Here is a 23,491-nt window from a genome sequence, read left to right on the forward strand (position 1 = left end):
CTATAAGAGAAAATCGTCACTTTTTATGTTCAATCGACCCCTAAATTTACAATATTTAGGATTTACGAATTTAAAATATTTATAACTATAATTTAGACAAAATCGGTTAAAAGTTAATTCTAAAGACTGGATACTTGAGCGAAACCACCCATGAAACTAGTTTCATTCCGACGAGTTCTGAAATCAGAAGCCGGTGAACCTCAACAATACCGATCAACCTTGGCAGGTTCAAAACCCCCTGTTTACCGTCAAAGTCCGCGGGATACAATTCGAAAATTCTTTGCTAACAACAAATATAAAAATGTGAAGCATCGACACGGGTTGCCACGAGACCGGATTTTAACGCTACTAAGGCCGCTTATCTTATCTTATCTATGTAAGTAACTACGTGTTCTGGAAGTTGGTGGTTATGTAACGAACAGGGCCGCGCCACGAGGGAACCGAGCGGGGTTTGCCCAAGAAAATTTCCACGCGCTGTGAAACATAATAAATATGTTGACTACCAATTCAATTATATAGGCCAGGAAATATAGAGTTGTACGCGACTTTTGATTTCGACGAGCTGATTTTATCACTATAGATGCTAAATATTATATACAGGGTGATTCACTATATTTTGACCCCCCCTTTAACTTTTTTGCCTTAAGAGTCATAAAAAAATGTGAAATATAAAAGTTACAGGAGTTTTTATGAATTTTTCGCAAATAATAGTAAAAAAACAAATGAAGTTCAAACAAAATGGATGTTAACTTTGTTCAGTTAAATGAAACACCCAGTATATTTTTACATATTTAGATAGATCGTTCCCTGTCGAGCATAATCATGTAGGTTTGTTGGGTCCATCTCTAACAATAAGCGAGATACTATTAAAAAACGAGAAGGTTTTTTTGTTAAGATAATACATCTTGTAATTGTTAGATCTATTTCAGGCATTTCTGCCTTTTTCCAATTACGTAAGGATTTACAGATTTAGTTATAATATATTTTGACAGATCGGACATTGATATGATCTAAAAATGCGTATAGGTATTGTAACTAAATCTCACTAATTACGCCGTGAGAGGCCTGATTACTCATGGACAAATGTTATATGGTAGGCCGTGACAGTGACAGGTAACGTCATGACAACATTGTTATTGTTTGACAGTTTGTATTATTATTTAATTAAAATGTATTACACAGAAGTAGAAAATTGAAATATTATATGAATTAAAATAGAACAAAGTTCTTCTCCATACTCTATTTTAATTCTAAATAATTTTCTACTTCTGTGTAACCTATTTTAATTAAATAACAATATATACCGTCAATCAATAACAATATTGTCAAGACATAACAACCTGTCACTGTCACAACCTACCATATAATGTCCATGAGTAGTTAGGCCTCTCACGGCGTAATTAGTGAGATTTAGTTACAATACCTATACGCATTTTGGACCGTATCAATGTAAGATCTGTCAAAATATATTATAACTAAATCTGTAAATCCTTACGTAATTGGAAAAAAGGCAGAAATGCCTGAAAGAGGTCTAACAATTACAAGATGTATTATTTTCTTAGTAAAAACCTTTTTTTTTAAGTATCTTGCTTATTGTTAGAGATGGACCCAACAAACTCTATATGGCTATGCTCTACAGGGAACGTTCTATACAAATATGTAAAAATATACAGGGTGTTCCATTTAACTTAACAAAGTTAACATCCGCGGCCATTTTGTTTGGACTTCATTTGTTTTTCTTCTATCATTTTCGAAAAATACATAAAAACTCGTGCAACTTTTAAATTTCACATTTTTTTATAACTCTCAAAACAAAAAAGTTAAAGTGGGGCTCAAAATATAGTGAATCACCCTGTACCCTATAAAACTTTCGAAAATCAATCATCCTTTACAGTCCGTACAATATTTGTTGAGACAGAATTCCAAGAAAAGAATAACCCAATAAAGTTCTGTTATCGAATTACTGTAACAATTTACCGCGGCAGGAGCTTGCCTTGAAATATTCCGCCAATGTCTTTCTACCTCTTGTGTCGAATGCGGTTAATTCCAGGAAAGCTATCTCAACAATTATCGTACGGACTGTACATAATTTCATTTTTGTAATTTTCTCCATCTTAATTTATTTACACCCTTTATAATTCGGCCAGGATAAACAACAGTAGCTTTACCAAAAAGTATTTTCTGGAAGTAAGCCCCGTTTCGAATTTTCTTACAATTTACGTGGCGATGCCTGACCCAGAGCCAAAAGCTTATGTAATACTATCACACGAGGATGCGCCGGTGCATTTAAATTTTCAACTAGGGGATATTTAATACACCTTTTTGGCTAAAAGCCAACGTTGTTGAGGCCGCTTTGTTCGGAGGGACTCGCTCGGGAGAACATCTTGTAATATCCTATAAAAATTATATCGCAGCCCATATAACAGAATAAAGTCGCCTGCGCGAGTTATTTGTATGGAAAAGTGCTGTTAGAAGACACCACTTTGCCAGTGACGTTCGTGGGTTGGGGTACTAGTTTGAATAAATTTAAAAAAAATCAATATTTTGGCTATAAAGCTTATTTAATTTTATATTGCAACGTATGCCATGCATTTTTGGATAATCCAGGGTGTCACAAGATGTTAACCACAAATTACTTGGTCTAAAATGGCCATTTTATCTAAAAAAAAGGAACCTCTCACACATAAGTGTGCGTAGGAAAAATTGGGGACGATCGATTATCGTTATCATAGGAGATTTTAATATCCCGAACTATTATTTAGACGCATCCACCCGGTATATAAATCTTGAACAATACAACCTAGTAACCAATGATAATGAGTGACTCTTGGATCTTGTTTTTAGTACTGACCCTTGTTCAGTACGCTAGTCCTACGAGCCGTTATTACCTATTGACCCTCATCATCCGGCTCTATGTATAGACACTTGCATGTCCATGTTTTTCCTATTTTAGACTCTCCATCTTTAAATTTTAAAAAGGTGGACTATTACGGTTTATATAGTGAACTCAATGCTATTGATTGGTCACTACCAACCGACGTATCCGTTAACACTGTTCTTCAACACTTTTATGACAAAATAAATTATGCTTTTACGAAACATATTCCCACGAAAACACCTGCACGTAAATGTTTTTCGCCGTGGTTTAACACAGAAATAATAAACCTCNCGATCCCGAGGATCTTCCACAAAAGCACTGATTTTTTTTCATGGTAGATTACATAATAATACATTGATATCTATAATTTTTTTTAATTTCAAATTTGCAACCTGAATTTTTTTTATTTTTTAGCCTTAGTTGCAAAATGGAATTTACGACGCACGTGCGTGATATAGTTATATATTATTACATATTCGGAAAGCTTATGAAAAGAGCTTTAAGTTAAAAAGAAATCGTCAAAATTCGTTGAAAAACAACGGAGCTACAGACTGTCAAATATATTATTTTCAAGCGAATTTCGCTTATTTAACGGCAGGACTATGAATATTATCGTCATTTTCTTCGGACTCGCTGTCGTTCGTTTCTCCCACCCTTCTGCCGCGCCACGGCTCGCCGAAAAATCAAGCGACCCACTGACTTTTGACAATATTTCTTTAAGCACCTAACATATTTCCACAAATAAAATATTTTTATGTGGGAAAGTACTCGGATTTCCGGTTATGACAGTACTTTTTTTGCCGCTACCAACCTTAATTTGTTTACCAATAGGCCATCAACTTTGACAGTCTGTAACTCCGTTGTTTTTCAACGAATCTTGACGATTTTTTTTTTAACTTAAAGTTCTTTTCATAAGCTTTCCGAATATGTAATAATATATAACTATATCACACTTGTGCGTCGTATATTTCATTTTGCAACTAAGGCTAAAAAATAAAAAAAATCCAGATGATAGATTTCAATGTATTATTATGAAATTTACCATGAAAAAAATCAGTGAGATTGTGGAAGATCCTCGGGATCGTCCGGACTAACAATTAGTTAATTTGTTTATAAGGCCATAACCTGTAAACTATTCAACATACCGATTCCAGATTTCGTGTGAGTTTAGACAGTGATAAAGAATGAGAGGATGCGATGTCAAAACGTTCTGGTAATAATAACGCAATTTATAAATGTTTAATACAAAAGTCAAAAATAAACTTCTTCTGTTTATAACTTTTGATCTAATCAATATTTCTTGACGCTCGAGGGCTAATTTTGTAGGTCTTTTGAAGACGAAAAAAAGTACTTGACTGTTTTCTCGTGGAAATGAACGGAAAAAACGTGAATTTACGTAAAAAATATACAATTAACCACCCCGTAAACAATCTTCCCCCCACTTTTATGACTGTGGAAACTAATATGTTATTGTACATAATATTTAGCATCTACAGTGGTAAATTCAGCTTGCCGAAACAAAAAGTCGCGAAATGTTCATTTCCCAGCTTATTTTCCTGGTCTCCATCTACATAAACAGTGAGTTGGTCGATTTAATTTCCAGAAGAGGCCCATCAAAGGCGTTTTAGGACATTCCAAAAGGTCCTCTAACCCGTTGTTACTATTTTAACAAAGCAATAACATTTTCCGTAACATTGGGGCAGCCTGTATATAATTTTACAAAGATTTTCACTTACAGAAACAAACCTACTGTGTATTTATTTACATAAATAATAGAAATATTAAGTATCCAGTGGGTTCAAAACTTAGCATAATCAACAACTCGTACATTATAACGAAGCGAATATGTTTTCTTCGATGATTAACATACTGGTACGAGCAGAGTGACTAATACACCGAATTTCGTGGTCTTTTCAAAGTCATTGGTCGATTAAAAATGTAGCCCGCGACGAATAAATCTAGATAAAAACTTTATTAATGGTCATTTTCGGAATATTACAGGTTTTTTGACGCTATATACCGCAAAAAAGGCGATATATCAAAGTCGGGTAAACAGAATCGAGCAAAAACAACTTGGATTCCCACTAACAATTTGTATGCACGAAAAACATGAAAATTTTTGACAAATTAGTTTGTAACAAGTGCATGAGGATCATTTCACGAAAACGAAACTGCGAAAAATATATACAGTGTGTCCCCGTGTGGGATGCCGCACTATCGCAAACTTTTTTATTGTTGATTTTTCGAGGAAAAGTTATTCTTGAAAAAAAGTTTGCTTATCTTGGGAAGCCATGGGCAGAAATGAAATGTAATAAAACATAGTCATTTAATGTTTGTTTTTGTTGGGCGCCATTGTTTAAAAGTTGATCAAACATTAGAAAATCGCGTTTTTCGACTGTAACTTTTTTAAATAATTTCCCTTCGCTAATAAAAATGCATATTTTTGAGAAAAAACAATGGAACTCTGCAGCTTTTTGTTAAATCTACCAATAAAAAAATTGGCGCCACTTCGGGTACCGCTCAGATTTGTACACGGGCTGTCTTACGGTGACGGTGAATATTTCAGAGACTACTTCGATTGCAATTTTGAAAATTTGGGCCCTGGTGTTTTTTTTTAAATAAAATAATGCCATTATTGTAACAGTTTCTGTCATACCGGAAGTCACAATCTACTTGTTTATTTTAAATGAAACACCCTGTATATTATTGCATTATCGACGAGATTTAAAAAATAAGTCAAAAATGTAACCTTCCCCTGTACGTAAATCTAACCGTTTTCCCGGTAATCCGAATATAAAAATTTTAACAGATGCGAGCGTTCGAAAAAATGAGACTGCCGTACAAACATCTTAGATTAGACATACAGGGGGCTCATAAATTAAAAAAACACGAAAATACTCAAGAGAGAAGTACCATTATTTATTATTTTACACACTTTTATAAAACAAATCTATTTATAACCTCAAATAATGTCCTAAATAATCCCACCTCAAAAAATGAAATAAATAAATTCAAAATATCTTCATTGGAATTATTTTACACTTTTCTTGTCGAGCAAATACTTGATGTTTGTAGAATCCTGAATGATAATACCAATATGCCTTTCAAGGCACATTTGATGATATTTTTAACGTAATATTCTCGAGAAAGTAAGAAAACCGTAAACATTTAAGAAAATCGAAACTGTAACCCCTACAACACCTTTATCGGTGAAAAGAGGACTTGATTTTCTATAACAGGGTGCAAAAAATACAGGGTGTTCCGTTTCAATTTAAAAAGTTTTGTCGGTTTCAAGTTTTCAAAATGTAACCAAAAAAATGGTGCACTTGGTATAAATTTCTTCAGATGATCTTCATACTGAAATATAGTGCATCTTATGTTCTGTGTGTGTTCCAAAAAACAAGTGAAAGCTTCGAGAACGAAGAAAGATATAAGGAATTTTCGAAACGCTTGCATCCGTGTCAAAATTTTTATAAAAAGTCGACTATCTCGAAAACGATTAGACTTAGACACAAGGAAGCTTTAACATTGTTAAACTATTTTTAATTTATCTTGTCGATAATGCAAAAATATACAGGGTATTCCATTTAAAATAAGCAAATGAAGGGCGATTTTCGGTATAACCGGAACTGCTAAAACAATGGCATTATTTTATTTAAAGAGATCACGCCTCAAAAGACCAAATATTCAAAACTGAACTCGAAATAGTCTCTGAAATATTCTAATGAGCCGTATGACTATGAAGCAAAGGCGTGTCTAGACTGTCTACGTTCCTACACCGCCATGGAAAATTCCTATTAAAAACTTGAGCACAAAACGCGATTAATAGTCCAGGCGATATCTGTTTCGGATTGGGTAAAACGCATATGATCGGAGATTTTTGCTTTGACGGCTTCTAAATAACATCAGAAATGATAATTTTTCTATGCAAATAAAAAAAACGTGGGCCTAATAGTTATTGCAAAAAAGTATAAAAAAATTGCAAAAAAATTCATTTTTTTCTTGGATTTCTCGTCAACAACCTAGCAACTATTCGTTTTAGACAAAAATGGAAGAGGTAAAATAGTTTTGTAATTAAATTTTGGACAAGATAGAGTTAGTTGAAATTCGAAAAAATAATTATTGTTATTGGAAAAATCGCAAAAATCATTTAAAAAATTGCACAAATGCTAGTTTGTTTGTCAATTTTTTTCCGACACTTGAATAATACCTAGAATCTTCATACTTTTCCCAATTAAACTTCTTAGTGCATAGAATCATCACACCAAATTTCATCCAATTCGGTTCGATAGTTTTTACATAATACCTAACTGTTTAAATTTTTTTTTAAATTAAAAAATTTTCAAAATCAAATTTCTAAAAATCTAAAGCCTTTGAATACTCGAAAATTTCACCACAAAAAGAAGAGCTCTCAAGCTTTAAAATGGTTTTTGAAAAATTCAAATCGGACGATTAGGTGAGCCGTGGTGATTGTTTAAACATTTCCGCAATTTTCACGCTTATAAACAATTGCAATAATTTAATGTTTAAAAAAAAAATTATTTTAAAATATGGTTTGAAAGTACCACTCGGAAAGCCGGGTATTAAAAAAAAACCTGATGGTCCGCCCATTATTTTCGGAGCTATAGCCCGTTAATGTTAACCCTTATTTACAGCAAAACTATAAGGGTATAAGGGCTGTTTTTTGAACTAATAGGTTTGTCATTCCGAGTACTTTCCAGATAAAAATTTTCAACATTTGCAATCACGGGCGTCCCATTTAAAATGTCACTCAGAGATATTCAAGACCGCGCGATATCAATGAGGTATTAGTGGTGGGGGTTGAATAACTTTGGGTGACATTTTAAATGGGACGCCCGTGATTGCAAATAATGGGCGGATCATCAGGTATTTTTTTAAATACTCGTCTTTCCGAGTACTTTCAAACTATATTTTTAAATAAAAAAAAAATATGAAAAAAAAACATTAAATTATTGCAATTGGTTATAAGCGTGAAAATTGCGAAAATGTTTAAACAATCACCACGGCTCACCTAATCGTCCGATTTGAAATTTTCAAAAACCATTTTAAAGCTTAAGAGCTCGTATTTTTGTGGTGAAAGTTTCAAGTATTCAAAGGCTTTAGATTTTTAGAAATTTGATTTAGAAAATTTTTTAATAAAAAAAAATAAACAGTTATGTAAAAACTATCGAACCGAATTGGATGAAATTTGGTGTGATGATTTTATACACTAAGAAGTTTAATTGGGAAAAGTATGAGGATCCTAGATATTATTCAAGTGTCTGAAAAAAATTGACAAATAAACTAGCATTTTTTTCAGTTTTTTAAATGATTTTTCCGATTTTTGCAATAACAATAATTATTTTTTCCAATTGCAACTACCTCAATCTTGTTCAAAATTTAATTACAAAACTTTTTTCCTCTTCCATTTTTGTCTAAAACGAATAGTCGCTAAGTTGTCGATGAGAAATCCAAGAAAAAAATGATTTTTTTTGCTATTTTTTTATACTTTCTTGCAATAACAATTAAGCTCACGTTTTTTTTTATTTGCATAGAAAAATTATCATATCTGATGTTATGTAGAAGCTGTTAAAGCAATAATCTCCGATGGACTATAACGCCCTGTGACACTGAAAAGGTAATCAAATCGAGTAGTTCGCGAATAACCTAAACCGCGATGACGCTCAGTAAATACGTATGGCAGAAATTTCACTTTAAAAATTTTATTTACCCGACGCCAATGGATCAATTAACTGTAGAACCTTCAATTATACAACTTCAGCCTCGTTACTTGTGACGCAGCACAAAATACGTAAAAATAACCTAATTACAACATAACCTCCCACATCCTAGTGATTATTTTAAGTTACAATTTTATAAAAGTCAATAAAAGTTACCTGCTAGCTTTTGGGTCCCTTTGCCACTTGTAACCGTTCCCTATCTCACCGGCATTTTAGACTAACCGTAACAGAAAACGTACGGTTCTAATTTTAAAACTGTTCTGAATACGTCGGACTCCTCGTTTTCGAAATATTCAACGCACACCCTACAGGTACGCGTGTCGGTGTAAAAATTGAGTTCACTTACCAGTTCGACCGTTGGCATTGCCGCTATCTGCTTGCTGTAAAGTGTGTCATGTGGATAACACCTAAATTGGGTTGGTGACACGAGCACAATATGTGGCATTTTTACGAGTTTGATTACGCGTGGATCAATAAATACTTCTGTTATCGGCGACTTATACATTGCGTTATTCAACATTTCTCGACGGGTAATAAAAATATAAGTCGGATCTAGTACGGCTCCATTTTTAAACGAGCTTCCTTCGGGTTGAGGCAGCTTGAGACGGGCGGGAGCGCGGTGTGTGTATGATCTATTCGAGTAAGTAGTCATTGCCCTTTCTCCTTGAACACCACATACAGGGCGTCTAGAATACTACGAACAGGCTTACAGTCGGAGTTGTAACAACTATTTTTAAATTGTATAAAATACAAGGTGATTCGCAAATTGTGACCAAAAACCTCGTATTCTTTGGTTTACAATTGAAAGAAACAACTTCCCTCTTGATAACACATTCCTGTACTTTTCAAAACAAAGGCAGTTTATTTTTGAAAGATTTTTATATGTACCGATTTTCAGAGCACCCTGTACATGCCAGGTGAAGGTTCTACATGCCAACCGCATTTTAAAGACAAACAAACATTTTATTCTGTAATAAGTACGATATATTTTACGTGGTTGTCAAAGTTATTTTCTGAAAATAATTTCATATAAACATAGATCGAAACATGATTCTTTTCCGATATACAGACTGTTGAAATTTTTAATTTTTGTTAACAACTGGAAAAAGTTAAAATTAAGGTGAAATTTGAAAAACCGTTTGGAAGAATAAATGTAAATTTTTTGGGGCGATCCCAATACTTCTACTTGCACCATTGGCGTTCGTTCGAAAATGCCACAATGTTTGTAAATAAAAAAAAATAGGCCTCGTCTTTTCCCGTTTGCATATTTTTTCGAAAATCCGCCATTAATTCTGAATGAAATAGATCTGTTCAATGGCTTTCGGAAGATGCACCGTTTTTTCAGGTTAAAAAACACATTTCCGGAGAAGTCTGAGGAAAAACTCCGAGGAAAAGCCCCGGGGAAAAGTTCGGATAAAAACTCCGGGGAAATAGTCCGGGAAAAAAACTACTTAACTTAACCCTACCATGTGAGGTTGCTTCATTGAAAGTATGGTTAAATTAAAAACATTTAATAGGCTAGTTGAGACCACCAAGCGTTGATATACATTTTATGAGCCGTCAAAACGCAATTTTTCCAAAGATTATTGAAATATAATGCAAATGAAAAACGTCAACATAGTAGTCGTAAGGTGGTCCAGTCACTCTAACACTCTCTTGGGCAAGACATAGACAATTATTACATATTTTTTTTCAAAGTGGTAATTCAATTAGATCTGATAGCAATCGATTTACAAAATTTTTATTTGCCTTTCTTAATACTTTTATTTAGGCTTGGCCCATAGGAACTGCTATAAAATAAACTGTAAAGTGTACCATAACACTGCCATTTAGATTTATTTTCTTAGCTTTGAAATTAACTAAGATACATCGCTTTGAACAAAAGTCGTCTATTGACAAATTTTTTCAAATAGCTCCTAAATTACGATATAGAGCTAATATCTACTCGATCAACTACTACTAGCGCCCTCTACAATATAACATAGGTTAGAATATAGGTTCCTATTGGAAGCACGGCTAGACCCTTTAGAAAGGACATTGCTAATACAATGCGAAACATCGCCTTCCTATTAAAAATTTTGTCACCGCCGTTCTTGGTGGTGAAAATTCAAAACATTTGGAATTATTCAATTTTCGTGGCCGAAAACATACATAGGTATTGAATTTTCGAGACCGAGAGAGTTGCACTAACCAAATTTGGACAGGACATAGCTAATACAATGCGAAACATCGGCTTAATGTTAAAAATGTTGTCACCGACGTTCTTGGTGGTGAAAATTCGGAACATTCGGAATTATTCAATTTTCGTGGCTGAAAACATACAGGGTGTCCCTGAAAAGGATGGACAACGCTTGACCACAGGTTCCTTGGATGAAAACAAGACTATTTAGCCTAACTTACCTATATACAAAAGTGCACGCCTACCGAGAATATAGCCTTCTAAATATAGAACAGATAACCTAGTTTTTTTCAAATAATTTGAAAACTGTTATTCTTAGAAACTTCAAATTTGGTACACATATTTTTTTATATAAGGGCAATGTAAATATAGAATTTGGTGAGAATATATATACAGCGTGTTGTCTTTCTAGTCCCGTAACTTTTTTGTATGTACGCCAATGACGACAGAATTTATATTTTAAAAAATAAGCACTATTTTAGAAGATTTTTTGCCTCTTACAAAATTTTGATATCGTTTTACACATTAAATAATATAAAATCAGTTTAACATAAATAGAACATTCTAGTACGAGGTGCTGTATAAAAGAGAAACAAATTCATAACAATAATTAAAAAGTTCTATGTCAAGCTAGCTGTGATTTAATTTTAGCTTACTTTGTTTTTTATTGCAATTTATACTGTTGCTGAACAAACTGATATGTTAGTAGTTTTGGGTTATTGTGAAGGAAATTGTTGTGCTACTGTTCGAACATATGCTGAAAGATTTCCTAATCGAAGAACTCCAAATCACAAAACATTTGCTAATGCGGAGAGACGCCTTCGGGAAACAGGACGTTTTTTACCTGTAACATTAAATCGTGGATAATGTACGGCCGGAATTATTCAGCTGGAGGAACAAATTTTGGAAAGGGTCGAAGAAATTCCTCAAGTAAATAAAAGGCGTTTAGCGGCAGAGGTTGGCTTTCAAAAAGTTCCTTTAATAGAGTATTAAAAGACCAGTTATTACAGGTTACAGGTATTACAGGGTACAGGTAGGTATTACAGGTTATTAAAGGTCTAACAGGTGGATAGGTAGAGGAAATAATGCCCCTTTAAAATGGCCACCTCGATCCCCGGACCTAAACCCATGTAATTATTTCATTTGGGGAGCGTTGAGGACCACAGTTTAAAATAACTTTTCAGTAAATACAGAAAACGAATATGGGAAAGAATACAACATGAAATTAATGTTATGAGAGGTAATGCACAATTATTGGATAATTTCTAATTTTCGAAGAACTAATGTTTGCGTTTAAGAACAAGAAAGTAACTTTGAGCATTTACTGTAATATTATTTTAATGTGATTACAAATATCAGTTTATTTAAAATGTTAATGTTGACTTTCTTACATTATTAGTTGATATTGTTTATTTAAAATATTAGTGTTGATTTTTATTTTATTGATTGATAATACTAATACCAAAAATGTGTAGTTATTTTTTTTAATGTGACGTTTTTTCATTATTATTCCCTGCTTTGAGGCTGCAGTTATAAATTATTTTTTATAAATCGGAATTTTTGCCTATATTTAATGTATAAAAAATGCGAATTTTACTCGAAATCCATAAACGATATCGAAATTTTGTAAGAGCAAAAAAATCTTCTAAAATAGTGCTTATTTTAAAAAATATAAATTCTGTCGTCATTGGCATACACACAAAAAAGTTACGGGATAGCCAGTGGCGCACAGGCACTAGAAATAGAACATCCTGCGAGGGGTAAACCACTTAGTAAATATGGTGTACAAGTGATGTAAATATCGTAAATATTTGTAAATATTCGTAAATATTAGTAAATATTTGTAAATATTAGTAAATATTCGTAAATATTAGAAAATGTTAAGTAGTAATTTGAAAATTTTAATAAATATTCGTCAATTTTCGGGTAAATATTGATAAATAATGGTAAAATTCGTAAATATTTATTCGTTCCGCATACTTTCCTATCCAAATCTGGAAAATTGTTGGTAAAAAAAAAACAAATTGCATATTTTTGGCAAATAAATGTTTCAAAAAATACACAAATCACAAGTCGAATAAAATAGCAATTAAAATGTTAAACATTCCCAACATTTTTCATTTCGCAATATGTAAGTATAAACAAAATTACTAAATAAGTAGTCCTCAAAATACTCTGTTCAATACTATTGCCAGCAATTCATGTTTAAAATAATTTAGTGAAAGAAAGAAACAGAAAAATGGACCGAGAAAATTTTGCTAACCACTATTATATAGTTTGTAATAAGAATATTTTAATAATTGATAGGTAGGTACGTTGAAAACTATTATTCTTTGCTTCTTTCCAAATTTTTTATTTACAGTTTTCCATAAGGGAGGTAAAGAGTGTCGGATGTTGTTCAGTATTAAAAATCCGAGTAAAAATCATTACTGTTTAGACGATTTCTCTTATTTTAAACAAAAACTTCGTAATTTATTTTCTACATCCGAGTAACATCAGTTATGATTCCACGGCAAATTTGTTTTTTATTTCAGGGTTCCGATTAAAGTAAGGTTAAAAATCACTCGACAAAAAAGTACCTACAGCACGAATTTCACATTTACTAAATATTTTCTACATTTACTTACTAAATGTTTTCTACATTTACTTACTAAATATTTACCAATCCACTAAATATTTACCAATCCAATATTTAGGAATAATTACCACTATTTAGGTAGGTACATAATTCCATTTCAATACGGCAAGCGGACTATTGCGATGCGATCCTAGTACTACTATAACCTCGACTATAACAACATAGTGAATCGAAATTACATTTTGGAATAAACGTAAATCCGAGTATACCTAAACTACGGTAATAAATGTACCTGGATTGCACTCATAACCATAAACTTTATAAGAAAAGATCACGTTTCATAGAGATAGTATTTCGTAGAAGAAAAAAATACCAAATATTTGTTGTTAAATTTAAGATGAACAAAAAATATATCACTTCAAATATTAATGATAAGATTGATAAGTACTGAGATGTACACATGACATCTTTCTTTTAATGAAGAAAATTGCCAATACCGAAGTAATAAAATAATTTCTTATTAGATTATTAATATTTTTCGACTATGCCAATATGCTTACTAGTCGACCCGCGAAAGGGCTTGCGCATGAGCCGTGCCGAGGTGGCGAGTTAAGTACTATATATAATGAATCCAAAAGTCCAGCTTCAAATAGGAAACTGCGTGGCCTCTAAAGAACATTTAAAGCAAGTAATATTTAAGTTTTCAAAGGATAAACATTTTTTAACTATGAATGAAATAGATAACGAAGATAAAATGAACTTTAAAATTGTCGAAAAAAATTGTAATAGCCAGGTCAGCTCTCTTCTTTCAAGTAGTATACCAGAAAGTTTAGGAACTGTGATATATCTAAAACTTACCAGATATATTCTGCGATCATTTTTAGACAAAGATGTACCGATAAAAGAAAGAGTTCACCTAATGTGGTATTCAATATATGTATTACGGATTTGGAGACATTGGCTAAAAAATTCGAAACAATACTCCATGACAAAAAATTTTATAACACTAAATTCTTACATGTGCATTGAAATCAATGGTAAAGGGCTTTTGAATTTAATTAAAAAGTACCGAAACAATGCAAACTTAACGAATAATTTGGATTTTGCTATATGGTTATTTAGTTCACAAGCATGTGAACAGTTATTCAGAGCAACACGGTCTATGACTTCGACTTTTTCGACAATTGTAAATTTTAATTTACAACAAATAATTAACCGAATTGGTAAAATTGAAACAATAACGGATATTATCAACCAGTTAAATAACACATATATTTTTCCAAGAGAACAACATAGGAAGCAAGGGTCTTTACATCAAAACTTAAATAAAAATATCTTTTATAGTGATACAGATATAAATAATATTTGCCAAGTAGCTCTACAGGAAGCCAAGCACGACTGTTTATCACTGGGAATAAAATATAAAGAACCAGAATGGTTTGAAATGTGTATTATTGAAAAAGAGGTTACTGTATCTCATGTAGAACAGTATGAAAATCAAGATGAGGATATTATTCATAACTGTTTATTAGAAAACGTACCAAATCAAGAAAATAATGTTTCTAATGCGTTAAATCAGCTAACATCAACTGATGAAGGTCGAAATGAATTTGAATCAGAAACGGATTATGAAGGCACAAATCTTGCTGAAAATGAAAGGTGTGTGGAACATATTGTTAATACTGACTGACAATTTAAATTTGAAGAATTATCATACCAAAAATGTAGGAGAAAATCTGGATGAAAGCAGCATTTATCTTAAAATTAAAGTACAAGATAAAACCATGACTATAAGGAAATCTACGCTATGTTGGCTGCTTGATGAAAAAACAAAAAGGTAAAAAAAAATCGATTGTAATATATTTTACTTCAAGTTTTATTTAGATCCTATATTTATTTAAAATTTGTGGGATCAGTTCAGACCGACTGGAAAGATTTAGAAATCAGAAAAAACCTAAAAATGAAGATAGTTGTATTCAAGTTTCACCTGATCAATATTATGTCGTTTATTATTCAGATCAATGGTATATTGGTCGTGTAATTTCATCAACAACTGAATTTGTGGTCATAAAATTTTTACAGTCATCACTAAATGAATTTTACTGACCAAAACATGACGACATACAAAATGTCAAATCTGAATATATTTTTTTTGGACGTATACAAATGCTAGGGTCGGGAAGAATGACTATTAGTGAAAGTGATCGGGCCAAAATAGTAAAATCTTACAAAATGTTAAAACGCCGAGTATGATTTATGGTTATGAAATGAATGAAAGTTATATGTATTTTAAATAGTGTCTTTATTTTCTAATTATTAATCTGTCTCTATAATAAATCACGAGGGGCAATCAGTAAATGTTCATAAATATTCGTAATTATTTGTAAATATTCGTAAATATTAGTAAATGCTAGTAAATATTAGTAAATATTTGTAAATATTCATAAATATTAGTAAATATTCATAAATATTAGTAAATATTCATAAATATTAGTAAATATTAGTAAATACTAGTAAATACTAGTAAATATTTGTAAATATTCGTAAATATTTATAAATAATGGTAAATATTTGTAAATGTTAAATGTGGTGTACACATTTTCGTCAAGTGGTTTACCCCTCGACATTATGTATATGTATTCTCTCCAAATTCTATATTTACCTTGCTCTTATATAAAAAAATAAGTACCAAATTTGAAGTTTCTAAGAAAAATAGTTTCCAAATTATTTGAAAAAAATAGGTTATCTATTCTATATTTAGAATGCTATATCTCAGTAGGCGTGCACTTTTGTTTATAGGTAAGTTAGGCTAAACAGTCTTATTTTCATAGGAACCTGTGGTTTTACATCCTTTTCAGGGACACCCTGTACATATTGAAATTGGAATCGTATGGTATCTCCCCGCTCTTTTATCTTCGTTTAAATCTTATTTTAGTAACAGATACCAGTTCGTACAAAATCGTGGCTTTCAGTAATGTAAATTCCATTAATATTCAGGTGCCCCGCAAGGTTCAGTCCTGGGGCCACTGTTGTGCGCTATTTTTATTAATGATCTAACCGACCTCAAGCAGTTCTTGGTAGTTAAATATTCTACTGACTGTATTAGACTACAAGATAATCTTGACAGCTGATATAGTTGATGTTCAAATAATAAACCATCTCTGAATGTAAGCAAATGTGAAATGATGTCCTACAGTCGATGCAAAGCTACTCTATATTTTGATTATGAAATTGGGGAATCTTTTCTAAACAGAGTTACGCAATTTACTGACCTTGTTGGTACATTTGATGATGATTATGGACACTAAGTCTGTTTCTAAAAATTTAATCTTCATTTCGCGCAATTTTAAAGATTCTAAATATATTGTATGTAGCACATGTGTTTTGCAAATTAGAATATGCATTGTTTGGAGTTCCATTTATAATGCTTATAATACTGAATTAGAGAAAGTACAACGGAGATATTCAAAGACCATTCATTTTATTAGTTGTGGTATCAGCAGTTTGCAGGCAACGCTTTAACGCTTTAGCGATCTTGATTGTTACCTCATTTTTGTGCACGACAACCGGAAATCAGACATCGACGAGGTGCGCCTTAAATCCTTCCAAAAAATCGGAAACACCTCCATTGTACATCTAATGGAACTAAAAGTGAAATCGACGCGCGGAAGAAGACCACCGTGTCAAGCTGGCCCCCTCGAACTGTACAGTTACAGCGATCGATGATTATCCCACGAACTGGTTTCTTTCCGACCGCCTCGAGAGCTCCTAACGCGTCCTCTGTGTCGGCGTAGGTGATGGAGAATCGCCACTTTTTAGTGCTGTTTTGGTCTGCCTTGGAAGAAGATCCAAGAATAAGTTCTACCTGAACACCGGTGCCTGAGTCGCTGTCGTTTACAATTGAACGGTGTCTTCGATCGATATGTGTGTCAATGTGGTTCTTCTACTGGGTCTGCTGCAGGTCAGTGGTACGATATTTATCGGTTATTTGACATGCAGGTGGTGTGAAGCCGTCGCATCCGTGAGAAACGTTGGTTTACCGCGAAAATGAGGCACGGTTTTTTTAATTCGATGAGATCCGTTTTGTTTTTTACACGACTCGTCTTGTTTTGCGATTAAAAAGCAAGCCCCGTAAAGAAAAAAGATTGTAAGGTCTGTTTTGCAAGTGTAGTCATACCACGTTTAAAAAAATAAGGTAGTAACACCGATAATCTTTTAGTAAATGAAATATAACAAAACCGCAATTTGAAATTTCAAATAAATGTAATACTTATTCTATTTTAACATCCTATGTCTCTAACATGAAACGTTTGCAGAATCTTAAGCATCAAATTAGATGCATTCAAGATTAAACTTTGACAAAAAAATTCTTTGGTGTTTCACCTAGATTTAAAAAAAAATCCAGTTTGCGAAGTTATAAGCAGTTTCATTTTCGAATCATCGGCATTTCCTTTTTGTCAATATCGTTTGCATAAATATTTTATAAATTCAGGTTATTTTAAAACTTTTTTAGTAAAAGTAAATGAAAGATATTACAATTTGGCCAACAAATTCCCATGTTTTTTTTTAATGTTATTATTATTTTGACTGAATTATATTAAAATTGTGATATTCTCCAATCATTTTCTGAACTCCACAAAGCATTATTTAATTTCTATTACAGGGTAAATCAAATTTTTGAAGCGTTGGTGGTGATCAATAAAATAAATTACACGAAATCATGAAAACCAATGGATATACGAAAATCTTATAAAGAGGTAAAACTTTGTGATAAAACAAGAACTGAAATCGTGAGCATACCTGCAAAAAAATGTGAGCATATTGGGTGGAGGGTATTTATCATATTTTCGCAAATGTCATTACTTCAGTCACTATGTCAAAAAGTGACATCTATGTTTCATGTACATCAAATATAGCGACCAAAACCCTCCAAAACGCAGCAAGTATGTTTAAAAGTAATTTTAAATGTTCGAGGGCAAAACCGCAAGAGCAATTTGGGCGCACATCCCGCCACGTTATGACGTCACATGGTGATGAAACAGCGATTTGTGGATATTACCGCGCAGAACTGACGAACAGTGCCTTGAATAATGCCAACTAACCTATGTTTATAGCTTTGTTTTTGTCTCGTGTACTTCTTAAAGCGGTGTAAATTCCATATTTGTACTTCGTTTGTTTGTTTGGGATTGATGTGTATCAAACTTTTGATTCCTGTGGTGATTATTAACACTATGGTCTGTTACTAACGACTTCTTGAAATGCTTTGTTCCAAACAAATTTATTAATAAGAACACCGTGTTCTCCATTTTCCAAATAACGAAAACGTAACAGATCTAGGTTGAGATTTGCAGACGTAAATACAGGGTGCTCCATCTAAGAGGAATTCTTCTATAGCTGTAACTGTAAAATTGATAAAAAAATGGTTTAAATAAAAGTTGTGTGGAATCATGTGGGCTATGTACAGAAAACATTTTTTACTTTACAGGGTGTTCCATTTCGCATGGGCGCCACATAACTTTGTTACTTTAAACGAAACATCCCGTACATTATTGCGTTTTTTAATTCTTTGGTTAATATTAAGTTGAGCTTATTAAATGCACATGGTATTTAACTCTAACGGATTAGACGCTATCTAGCTTCATCTAGAGAGCTGAAATCATGATTTTTTTTCAAAAACATCTGAATATCTCGAAAACGGTAAATTTTAAACACCATACCATGTACATTTAATAAACTCTACCTAATATTAACCAAAAAATTCAAAAACGCAATAATATACAGGGTGTTCCATTTAAAAACAACAAAGTTATGTGGCGCCCACCCGGAATGGAACACTCTGTAAAGCTAAAAATATTTTGTTTACATGGCCCACATGATTCCAGGCAACTTTTTTTAAAACCAGTTTTTTATAAATTTCACAGTTGCAGAGTTACAGACGAATCCCTCTTATGTGGACCACCCTGTATATATTTAAAATAAAAACGGCTTGGATTTGTTTAAGAAATTTTAAAACATCAAATTATATTCGTAATTAGCTCCCAGAAGTCGTTAAATGCGAAAAAGAAGCCACGAAAACAGTCGCACTAGCAAATGTTTGTCAAATACGTCAAAATCTAGGAAAAAATTCTGAAAATCCTGCACAAGAATCACCGAATAATGTTGATAACATTGAAGTGTATGTAATTATGCGACATTGAAACCAGTTTTTAATAGATGCGTTATCATAAACTATTACCGTAAACTTTATTGACGAACCACGTCAATCACTCTCCACGTGACGTCACGCTCCAAGCGAACCGACGTTAACCGGGAATATCGCACCTTCTAGCCTTTGTATCATGATCAAAACAATCACTTGCCACCAAGAGCCAATTCCTCGAGTCGAAAATTGTTAATTGTCACCGATTTCTCGCGTTCATCCAATTTTCTTTCTTCCAGACATGCTATTCGGGGCCAATAACTTACGGCCCCCCTCGCGTGGAGACCAAGCCGAACCTGCTCGACTCCTTCATCCCTGCGGCCATGCAAGTCATCTCGCACGTCACGGAGCTGATGAAGTACGACCTGAAACCCACCACGAACCCCCCCCTGGGGCCCACCACCTCCACCATGAGGCCGACGCCGCCCCACAGACCGGGCCTGTACGCCCCCGAGAAACCCCCGGGGCCGGCGGCCTACTACGCCCAGAAAGGTAAGAGTCGTTGTGTTTTTGCGTTAAAAGTTACACGTATTTCGTTTGTTTTTTAGGGTTGAGCTACCGGGAGTACATTGAGCGTTTGCGGCAGCCCAGTGGGATAAACTATTTCGACAGGTACAGGTACCCCCTCACGGAAGGAGACTTCCTCGCTCTGTCCGAAAATTCTAGGGAATCTTCGGGAAGGAGTTACTCTGTTGCGGATGGGGAAGAGGGGCCGCCGGCCAGTGCCGAGTCTGTGGATTTGGAGTACTATTTCGGGAAGAATTTCGTCGACGTTTTGAATTTGGCCACCAAGGTTGAACCCGACGCTGTGCCCAATAGCGTCGACGAGCAAGTGCAGGACTTTTCCAGAGAATTCGACGATTCGAATTTCAGGTAACCTCATTGGTTTAGGGAAATAAAGATTATTTTGGTGTGCGAGCTAATATTTTGGTACATCGTAAATATACAGAAGGTTCCACTTAAGAGGGATTGTTCTGTAACGCAGCAATTGTAAAATTTATAAAAAAAAATGGTTTTGATAAAAATTGGCCATGTAAAGAAAATATGTTTAGCTTTACAGGGTGTTCCATTTCGTGTGAGCGCCACATAACTTTGTTATTTTAAATGGAACACCCTGTATATTGTTGCATTTTTGAATTCCTTGGTTAATTTTAGGTAGAGTTTATTAAATGTACATGGTGTTTATAACTTACTGTTTTCGAGATAATCAGTTGTTTTTGAAAAAAATCATGATTTCAGCTATCTAAATGAGGCTAGATAGCGTCTAAACTAGTCCAAGCATTCTGTCACGAATTAATGTTAAATTTGCAGAAATTATTAACTGGATTAAAAAAATATGACCGTATAGAAAATTAAATTTTAAATCGAGTTTCTTGTTCTTTAAACTCGATCCAAAATGTAGAACATGGTTAAAAAAATCGCAAAGTTGCAACAATCGGTTTTTCTAAAATAACAAAAAAAATATAGCACAGATCGAAAAATTTTAAAGGAGAAAGTTGTAGGTTTTAAAAAGATCTATGATTTATTGTAAGTATCGATTGCTTTGTTACTTTTTGAGATATATCGAAAAAACCGTTAAAAATCTTGTCTTTTCTCTTCTTCTATAACTCGTTTACATTTACGTTCCCATATCTGCTATTTACCACAAGCATAGCACGCGGCAAGCCAAAAAAGGACATTTTTGAAAAATTTAAAAATATTATTTTTCGAGATTATTTTGAAAAAAAGGCGCTCTCGAATATTGGCTAGATCTTCTCAGCGGATAGCCCTACAATGACAATTTTTGGCTTATTTTCTTCGTAAAGAGTTATATTACCATGCTGTTAAAAAATGCTGACGATTTTATTAATTTTAAGGATCAAAAAATGACTTTGAANAAAAAACAAATGACAGTAGACATTTTTTTGTACAACTCTTCAAAAAGGGTATGTTCAATGAAACAACCTCTCTCAAAATTGCAACTACATACAAGAATTACTTGTGTCAATTTTAGATCATTAACTGTGCAAGAAAAAGTGTAAACTGTAAATTGTCTTTTTTCGATTTTAATAAAAAATAAATGAATAACTAAAACTTAAAATAACAGAAACACATGAATTGTTGTATTTTTAAATTTTATATAAGTACATACAGGGTGTGTGTGTACAAGTGCGAAATATTTTAGGGGGTGATTGCCGAAGTTATTTTACGAAAAAAAGTTCATATAAACGTAGGTCGAAATATTATGCTTCGTTTCTAAGATACCTACAGAGTGTTTAAATTTTAATATTTTATTTATTTTTTTAAATATTTCAGAGTTTTAAAGACAATCAGACCGAGTAATGAGTATGTATCCCATTTTATCATAATAACAGTTATGTTATTTCAGGGTTGTTAACGTTACCTGTTAAAATATAACGTGCAGGTTATTGAGGAATTAAGACCATTTTTAGCAAATACTCGTATTGCAATTTTGTTGTTTTTTGAAGATGCTTTTGTGTCGACATTTTTAATAATAATTATGCAAAATTATTATAAATAAGAGTCAGTATTAGACAAAAACACATATAACTGACAGATGTCTTTTAGGTTATGAAATATNTTTAAATTCGTGAAAAAATGTCAGCAGTTTCTTTCTTTAAAAGTCATTTTCATAAAATAAAAATTGAAATAGTTATTTGAAAAAAACATACCCAAAAAAAGTGCAACTTTTTCAAAGTCATTTTTTGATTCTTAAAATTAATAAAGTCGTCAACATTTTTTAACAGCATGATAATATAACTCTTTACGAAGAAAATAAACCAATAATCGTCACTGTAGGGCTATCCGCTGAGAAGATCTAGCAAATTTTCGAGAGCGCCTTTTTTTCAAAAAATCAATGTATCTCGAAAAATAATAAATATTTTTAAATTTTTCAAAAATGTACTTTTTTGGCTTGCTGCGGGCTATGCTTGCAGTAAATAGCAAGTATGGGAACATAAATATAAACGAGTTATAGAAGAAGAGAAAAGAGAAGATTTTTAACGGTTTTTTTCGATATATCTCGAAAAGTAAGAAAGCAATCGATACTTACAAAAAATCAGTCGATAGATCTTTTTAAAACCTACAAGTTTCTCATTTAAAATTTTTCGATCGGTGCTATATTTTGTCAGTCATTTTAAAAAAACCGTTTTTTGCAACTTTGCGATTTTTTTTTAACCGTGTTCGCCATTTTGGATCGCGTTTAAAGAACAAGAAACTCGATTTAAAATTTAATTTTCTATACGGTCATATTTTTTTTGTCCAGGTAATAATTCCTGTAAGCATTTCTCTATAATGCTTGGACTAATAGGTCTGGAACGGCCTCGTTTTAGAGGTACAGGGTGTTGAAGTTGTTAAAAAATATATATTTTTTGTTTATATCTCAGGAATCCATTAACCGATCTCAATAAAATTTGGTACAAATAATGTACGATAGTAGGCCTCGCATTCCTTAAAATAACAGCTCTAAAGGATTAACCGGTGGTGTACAACTGGACAGGGGTCACCCTCTTTTTATAAAAAAACCTACGCCACTGTGTTTTTTTACAAGTTATTGTAACAAATTTATATTCTAAAGTTATTCATACAAATATAATCCCCTTGTGGCAGACACTTCAAATCATAATATTACAAAAATATTTATGTTTCTGCTTAAAAGTAATAGACCAAGCAAATTAAATTTTTACTCGAAAAAAGTCCTACCCGCTAGATTATTGTAAAATTGTCTAAAGGAACATAATACAAGACATCTCTCGTCTCGTGAGTCAAAAACTTTTATTAGCTAACTTTTCTATTTAAACAAATAAGTGAGAAAAACAGTTTTTTCACTTTGCAGGGAAAACCATCAATTTTAGCGAAAAGTGACACACAGACAGCTTATAGGGAGTAAAATTATCTACAAAATGAGACTGGTTAA

General features: G+C 32.8%; 1 protein-coding gene across 1 annotated transcript in view; it reads left to right on the plus strand.

Moving 5' to 3' along the window:
* Nucleotides 1-17,190: 17,190 nt before the first annotated feature.
* LOC108909223 overlaps nt 17,191-23,491 on the plus strand; it is a 12,466-nt gene continuing 6,165 nt past the window's right edge. The window contains exons 1-3 of the mRNA XM_018713482.2: nt 17,191-17,337; nt 19,815-20,067; nt 20,124-20,448. Coding sequence (XP_018568998.1) covers nt 17,299-17,337; nt 19,815-20,067; nt 20,124-20,448 — 617 coding nt within the window. The 5' untranslated portion in view covers nt 17,191-17,298. The remainder of the gene's footprint in view (nt 17,338-19,814; nt 20,068-20,123; nt 20,449-23,491) is intronic.

The sequence above is a fragment of the Anoplophora glabripennis genome, unplaced genomic scaffold, assembly GCF_000390285.2.
Source record: "Anoplophora glabripennis isolate ALB-LARVAE unplaced genomic scaffold, Agla_2.0 scaffold565, whole genome shotgun sequence".
NCBI classification, from domain to species: domain Eukaryota; kingdom Metazoa; phylum Arthropoda; class Insecta; order Coleoptera; family Cerambycidae; genus Anoplophora; species Anoplophora glabripennis.